Raw genomic sequence first — 8,167 nt, forward strand, 5'->3', positions numbered from 1 at the left:
GAAAATGTTGGGTCTCCATACTCCAGAGATTATAAATAAATATGGAGTGAAGTCCACTTATCCAGTAGTGACTTTTGACTACCCCTCACCTTACACCGCCCAATTGCTTGTGTGTAGGTTAGAGTACAACTCTTATCTTGTTGGAGGCAGGGTTTCTTAAATGACCTGTCAGGCTTGTGAGGCTGAGCCATATCTGAAGCCTGTGACCTTTTCTGTCTTAAATAGATCTGAAGGGGCCAGGAGCAAAAAGGTTGTATCTTATAGCTTTGTTACTTAGAATATAGACCTTGAGCCAGCAGCGTTACACCATTTGGGATTCTGGTAGACATGCAGGCTTACCAAGCTCCGTACCAGACTCACTGATCAGAATCTGCTTTTTGTCAAGATCCTAGGTGGTTTACAGTTGAGGAGAGTGAAACATAGAGGCCAAGGTTATCCCTTACTTTGTTTAAGGAGTAAGTGGGTGATGCTCCCAAGATTGACTATGCCCTTTAGTTACTCTAGTTTTTACTCAGCACAGCTTTTAGAGACTTTTTTTTCTTTTTTCTTTCTTATTTTTTTATTTATTTATTTGGAGTGGACTTTATTTCTCAGGTTTACAGTTTTCTTTTTTTTTATTTGTTGTTGTTGTGTGTTTGTTTTTCGAGACAGGGTTTCTCTGAATAGGCCTGGCTGTCCTGGAACTCACTTTGTAGACCAGGCTGGCCTCAAAGTAGTTTTCTTTTGTTAAATGTGGGTGTTTTATGAAATTGTATTACAGTAAGACAGCATACACACACATACTTTGAAGTGCAGCTTGTGAAAGAAATGGCAAATAAGGAACCTGATCCTGTTGTCAATGCTTTTGTTTTTAGAAATGTGTACAAGCCTGATTTTATGCAGGTGCCCACAGGCCAGAAGAGGGCATCGGAACCCTTGAAACAGGGGTTAAGTGGTTATGAGCCACCCGTGCTGCAGTTCTAGGACTTGAACTCAAGTCCTCTGCAAGACCAAGTGCACCTAAACACAGCAATCTCTTCTGTCTCAAATGTTTTTAGTTAACAAGGGCCTAACATCTGACAAGGTTCTGAAATTATTTAGCCTTTTCTCTTTGGTAAGGCTGCAGAAAAAGTATAATATTGAATGTTAGGAAAGAAAGCTTTCTGAGATGGATGAAGTTCCAAAAGGAACTTGGCGTTAGACATAGTTTTTGGTGCTCTTTAAAATTACTCTTATGCATACAGGTGATTTTTAGCCAGATGTAGTAGCTTATGTTACTTGGGAAGCTGAGGCGGCATTGCCAAGGATTTGAGGCCAGCTTGGGCTATATATTGAGTCCTAGGGGCAGTCTGGACATGAACTTGCCAAAGTTCCTACTTTATAAGCTTATAAGTTTGAGGCCAGCAAGTATACATTTCGAGACCTTGTTTCAAAGAGCATGTTGACAGTTCCTATTTTGCTTTAGAATTGGCATTAAATTATCCTGCATCAAGACCTTGGCTTCTAATGTTCACTAAAAAGAAGATGACTGGTGCCTGAGCAGGAGTAAGTGAGATAGAAGATGACCTTAGAATAATCTACAGTGCTAGGAGGTAAGGGAGTAGCCAGAGAATGTTGGAAACATTCCAGGAAAACATAGGAACCAATGTAAAATTGCAGACAATGAATACTTGGGTATTTCTGAACAGGTTGTAGTCTGCACAATAAAATATGAATCCATATTTAAGTAAGTACCAGCTGTTCGTGGGGTAAGTGACTATGGTAGGAGAATGTAAACTGCTAAATTTCTAAGGCTTGAGGAATTAGAAATACCTTTTGAGAACTACTAAAGATATGTTTCAGATCAGTAAAACTGGGATGAAAGTTGAGTCATAAACGAGATGCTTCCATAGTTAAAGCCCACAAAATACAAAGTAGAAAGGGAAAAATCAGTACTTTTCAGTTGGTAATGATGCCCCAAAGAAAACATCAAGCTTAACTGAAGGATTGTATAAAACAAGTAGCATATACTCTTCAAAAATGCCTCATGAGAAAGACTTAAAAAAGGGGGGGGGGGGTTGGGGATTTAGCTCAGTGGTAGAGCGCTTGCCTAGCAAGCGCAAGGCCCTGGGTTCGGTCCTCAGCTCTGGGAAAAAAAAAAAAAAAGATAGTATATTGGTGGTAATGGAGTGCATAGTGTGTATGTAAGCAAGTCTTTGGAAAAGGATAGAAGTCAGTGGTTTGGAAAGAAACTAAGGTAAATAATTGTTAGTTAAATAAGAAAATATTAGTATTTGGAAATTTGGGGTACATAGTACTTTTTACTGCTTTTCTGTTTTGAAAGTCAGTAATTGTAAGAATCAAAAGTTAACAAAATGCCTGGAGCTGACTACTTTAAAGGAAGTCATTACTTGTCATGTGGTAGTTGTGTGGTTAGTGTTCTGGAGGATCAGGTTGTAAAACAAAGAGCCAGAGTTTTCGAAGCAACTCTAGGAGAAAAGTGTTTGCTTTTCTCCTAAGGGTGGACACACCCATGCCAGCATATGGAGAGAGGACAGATAGAACTCAGGCCATCTGGCTTGGCAGCAAGCACCTTGATGGCGTCAAGCTCTCTCCAGCCCAATGTTTCCTTTCCTATAGAGTGTTAGGATTCTTCAAAGAAAAATATTTATAGGATAAGTATTCGGTATCTGAAATGCTTGGGACCAAAACTTATTTTGCATTTCATAGACAATTTAGAAGATGGAGTTTCTGATTAGGAGTGATTTGTTTTTATCTTCAAATTGAGGGCAAACATGTATTACAAAATTCAAACAGTCTATACATGTCTTTGGAAGCCAGAGGTCATATTTGGGTTCTCCAGGAGTAGTTCTTGATTTTTTAGACAATCCCTCACTGGGCCCATGCATTCACCATTTAGGGTAAAACAGGCCTCAAGTATCTACTGGCATCAGCCTCCCAGTGTTGAGATTACCAGTGTGCCAGTGTTTAATGTTGGGGTTCTTGCCTCCATACCACCCCCAACTACAGCAATTCATAATTTCTTTTTTTTTAAACCTTTATTTTGATCTTGCCAGTATTGATCTAACCAACGAGGATACAAATGATACCATCATTTTAGAAACCAGTCCATCTGGAACTCCTCTAGAAGATAGCAGCACTATCTCTTTCATTTCCTGGAATATTGATGGATTAGATGGATGCAATCTGCCAGAGAGGGCTCGAGGAGTGTGTTCCTGCCTAGCTTTGTAAGCATTCTCACTTCCGCGGTAGGGACTGAGATAAGTGTTTTAATGGTTCTACAAAGCAGCAATTCTAAGTTGTATACTTGAAAATGTGCTTTAAGGTCAGCTTCTGAGTAAATATTTAACGAGTTGAGGTGTTTTGATCTGGGGAGGGTCTCAGTGAATTGGAAGACCAGTTTATGTGAAACGCTTTCTAGAATTGTAAGCTTTACATATGTACATAGTAAGTTTTGTATATAAGTATTGTTTTGAAATGAAAATTACCTAAAAGATCTGTTTCTGGCCTCATGAGAGCTTTGTGAGCACTGAAGTACTCTGGAGCTGTTGCCACTGGACAGCTTTTTAAGGGAACCTGAAGAAATAACACTGAATACATCTCTTGGTGTATTCAACCATTGCAAATGCTCAGTGTAGTATATATAATGTTTTCTGTTTTAATTCCACTGGGATATTGTGTGGGGGTGATACGTAGGGGGATGTTGGGATTGAATTCGGCCTTGTTAGTGTTGTCACTTAGCTATACACCCAGCCTGTTGGTCATTATGGCACTGTGTAGTAAATAATAGATAGATAAAGGTCAGTATGAGCATTGAGTACTAGGGGTCCAGGTTACTTATTTTATAAGTATCTATTGTGGAATTTTCTCTAGGAAGCTGAAAATGAATGATATGCTGCTACTGTTAAATTGCTTCTTTTTAATTAGGTACAGTCCAGATGTAGTATTTCTACAGGAAGTTATTCCCCCATACTGTGCCTACCTAAAGAAGAGAGCAAGCAGTTACAAAATCATTACAGGTAATGCTCTTCTTGCCAGCTAAACTTTTCTTTCTACCCTTTTCTTTGAAAAATAGATCAATGGGCTGGAGAGATGGCTCAGAGGTTAAGAGCACTGACTGCTCTTCCAAAGGTCCTGAGTTCAAATCCCAGCAACCACATGGTGGCTCACAACCATCCATAATGAGATCTGATGCCCTCTTCTGGGGTGTCTGAAGACAGCTACAGTGTATTTACATATAATAAATAAATAAATCTTAAAAAAAAAAAAAATAGATCAATGAAGGGAAAAAAAACTGAGAGGTTACAAAGGGCACAAGTGGGTTTGAGGAAACTAAGCAAGACACGGGATACTTAAAGGATTTGTAGGTTATTTTACAGCTTAATGTTAATAAATGGAAAAGTAATTGAAATGGATATTTCTTTTTAGGAAAACAAAGTTCTAAAATCTCAGACTTGTATATTTGCTAAAATTGAATATAGAGGCATGCCTTTATCATCCATTTGTTCTTATTTAAACATCATTTGTATCTCTTGTTAAACTTTGATAAGGGACAGAAACATATTACTTGGTTGACCTACTTCAAAGTGGAGGGTTAAAGATTTGATCCCATTTAAATGATTTTGCTCCTTGTAAGGGTAAAGTGAAGATACTCTGTTGTGGTAACCTCTAACCCCAATAAGTCTCTGTAAAGAACACACAGCTCAGTTATAATCCTTATAAGCTGCATGCCTAGCTCTACACTATTCCTTAGCGATGAGATCCCTTGCTACTTGGCTGTTCCTCCAGGCCCCGTGGTTTTGCTCCATCTTCCTTCCACCTCTACTTCCTCTGTCTCATCTCCTCCTTCCTCTCTTCTCCCTCCTTTCCTCCAGCCCCACCTTTCCCTTCCACTGCCCAATCACAGGCTCTAACCTTTATTTGACTGGTTAAAATGGGGAGAGGTTCACATGAATTTACATGAGTATGTGATCCACACTCTTCCACTCTGTGCTTGTCCCGCCCTTCTGAGGGAAGTAGAATTAACATCAAAATACAAAAGTACCAGGGCAGTCTACAACATTTCCCCCTTTTCAATTAAAACGCTCTTTTCTTTTCAGATTTAAATTAAGCACAACTATTACAATTATGTAATTTATAAAGAATAAGATACAATTAACAGCCAGTCTATCAATTTTGTCAATTGACTTTCTTCCCTAATTTTTTTTCCACAAATGTTTGAAGGTAATGAAGTAGGATATTTCACAGCTATACTATTGAAGAAAGGAAGAGTGAAATTTAAAAGTCAAGAGATTGTTCCTTTTCCGAATACCAAAATGATGAGAAACCTTCTGTGTGTAAATGTAAGTTTAAGTTTAGGACGGTTTTTTGTTTGTTTGGTTTTTGAAGGAGTTGTATTTACAGATATTTATAAAGGCATCTTGTGTGTGTGTGTGTGTGTGTGTGTGTGTGTGTGTCTGTCTGTCTGTCTGTCTGTCTGTCTGTCTGTCTGTCTGTCTGTCTGAATGAGTCAAGATTTTTAGGACTCAGTTCACTCCTTCTACCAAAGGTGAAAGACCCCATAGGGAGTTCCCGCTCAAGTCCTGGGAGACATGCACCCGAAGAACACGACAGGCCATCTTGATGTAAAAAACATGAGGCATTTTTATTTCAGAGCTCTGGTTCAACCCCCAATCTCACACAGGAGACCAGGAATTGACCACGAAGCCCAGAGGTTGGGGGATTTTATAGGGAAAAGGTCTGGGGAGACAAAGGAATTGGTGTGGCTATACATGATTGGCTATTTTGAATGTTGTTCGTGCAGATCAGAGTTGAGAATTCCTAAAAAAAGTGAAATTCCTAGCAAGAGGGGAGAGTGCTATTCAAAGTTCATACTGACCCTTAGCTAACACTTAAGAAAACCAAATGGCACAAGGTCCATCACTCAATGTCTGGCCAGGCGTGTCTCAGGCGCCTCCTTGCCTTATCTCTGAGATTTGCACTCCCCTGGTTAGCTTTTCTCTGGCTTCTTGCAGGCCTGGCTCCTGGCTCCTGTGGTTTTCAGTACTGGTCTCAAATTTAACTCTTTAAATCCCAGGCTTACGTGGGCAAGTACCTGTTAAATTTTTATTTTCTTTTTCAAAGGTTCTAGGGATCAAACTGAGGTTTACTTGGCAGAGGCTCTTATCTGCTGAGCCATATCACTGGGACAATTTTTGAAACCCTGCTTGTGTCTGTTTGTGTGGGTCTGGAGGTCAGGACAACTTTTGGGAGTCAAGTTTCATTTCTCACTGTGGTTCTGTGTATTGATTTCAGATCACCCTGCTTGTGAAGCAAATAATTTACCCACTGAGCCATTTCATTGGCCCTTTACATACATTATCTTAAATAGTCTCAGAAAACTTGGGTCTCATAATTTTAGTTGCAAAGTTTAAATGTAAAATAAATATGCAAAAATGCAAAATAAAAATGCAAAGTTGAATTCTTAACTGATTAGATGTTTTCTTAAAATGTAACAACACTTGGCTAAGGAGAACATTTGTCAAGTAATTTGTTATAGCAGTGAGAAAGATAACAGCACACCGGTAGCTCCAAGGAGCAGCTAGTACTTCAGCTCACAGTTGAGGGACGGCATGGTAGTGAGGGGGTGAAGCAGCTAGTCTTACAGGGCTTCGGTAGACCAGGGCTTTGGTAGACCGGCCGCCCTCAAGCCTAGGAATTAGATGAATATGGTGCTCAGCTTGCTTTCTCTTCTTTTTTATTCAGTGCATGAATAGACCCTGTGGAAATGGAAACACCCATGACAAACCTTTGCAAGTTGCCGCAGGGGCAAACCTGTGGGTGTGGATGAACTTATGTTCATGATGGTGTGATAAACACTGTGTTATTTTCTAATTAGTGTGACAAAGTATCTGACAAAGGCAATCTTAAAAAGAGTTTATTTTGACACATAGCTGTAGGGTACTGACATCATGGTAAGGCAGGAGCAGCTGTCACATTGTGTCCACAGTCAGAAAGCAAAGTGATGACTTCTGGTGGTCAGCCTGCTTTCCCCCCTTTTTTTAGTTTGGGACCTCAACTCCAAATGGTGCCCCTTAACATTACTTAAGATCTTCCCACCTTAAGTAAGCTAATCTGAAATTTCCCTCAGACATTCCCAGAAATTTGCCTTCTAGGTGATTCTAGATTCTATAAAGTTTGACAGTATTAACCACCATCCTGAGTATGGAGAGGTAGTGGAGTGTTGGCAGGAGGTTAAGAAGTAGGCAGGATCCAGATTATAGGTTTGGAACGATTAAATGATTCTGTAGGCATTGCAACACATTCTCTATACTGGTATCTTAATTGCAAATGATAAATGACTTTCAGTTAACTGTTTATTTTTGATTATTATTGGAGCAATAAATAAGAATTATTTGTGTTAGCAAGTAACTCGTGGCTTCATGGAACAGGGAAGTATCTGTGCTTTTACTCATTTGGGACCTTTTATAGCAGTCAGTTTACCTTGGAATTGGATCCTAGAGAGGTGTGAATCATTGATGGCCTGGAGCTATTGGAGAAGGGGCACAGATGAGGTATTATGTAGATAGTTTTTGTTCTAAATAGTTATCATGGGGGCTGGTGAGATGGTTCAGTGGTTAAGAACACTGACTGCTCTTCCAAAGGTCCAAAGTTCAAATCCCAGCCACATGGTGGCTCACAACCATCCATAGCAAGATCTGACACCCTCTTCTGGAGTGTCTGAAGACAGCTATAGTGTACTTACATATGATATAATAAATTAATAAATCTTAAAAAAAAATTAGTTATCGTGGGTGGGGTTGCATCTTCTGCTCTTCATTTAGGAATGGTACTGACTGGTTTAAGTTGAGTAAATACATTCCAGTTAATTAATCTGCGCTGGAGCAACCTGTTACCAGCATTAGCGGTCAGTGGTCAGTTCAATTGTAATTCTTCTGTTTTAGGTGAGTTTGGGTGGAAATGAATTTTGCCTTATGACATCCCATTTGGAGAGCACCAGAGAACATTCTGCAGAACGAATGAGTCAGCTAAAAACTGTTTTTCGAAAAATGCAAGAGGCTCCAGATTCAACTACCATTATATTTGCAGGAGATACAAATTTAAGAGATCACGAAGTAAGTAACAGCCGGGCGGTGGTGGTGCACGCCTTTAATCCCAGCACTTGGGAGGCAGAGGCAGGCAGATTTCT

At 39.6% G+C, this 8,167-nt stretch overlaps 1 protein-coding gene across 2 annotated transcripts in view; it reads left to right on the plus strand.

Moving 5' to 3' along the window:
* Positions 1 to 8,167, plus strand: part of Tdp2 (tyrosyl-DNA phosphodiesterase 2) — an 11,206-nt gene that overhangs the window by 1,946 nt on the left and 1,093 nt on the right. For both annotated transcript variants that reach the window (XM_031358044.1, XM_031358045.1), the window contains exons 3-6: positions 3,036 to 3,206; positions 3,907 to 3,998; positions 5,203 to 5,321; positions 7,923 to 8,093. In XM_031358044.1, the coding sequence (XP_031213904.1) occupies positions 3,036 to 3,206; positions 3,907 to 3,998; positions 5,203 to 5,321; positions 7,923 to 8,093 (553 nt within the window). The remainder of the gene's footprint in view (positions 1 to 3,035; positions 3,207 to 3,906; positions 3,999 to 5,202; positions 5,322 to 7,922; positions 8,094 to 8,167) is intronic.

Source organism: Mastomys coucha, unplaced genomic scaffold (genome assembly GCF_008632895.1).
Source record: "Mastomys coucha isolate ucsf_1 unplaced genomic scaffold, UCSF_Mcou_1 pScaffold7, whole genome shotgun sequence".
In the NCBI taxonomy this organism is placed as follows: Eukaryota; Metazoa; Chordata; class Mammalia; order Rodentia; family Muridae; genus Mastomys; species Mastomys coucha.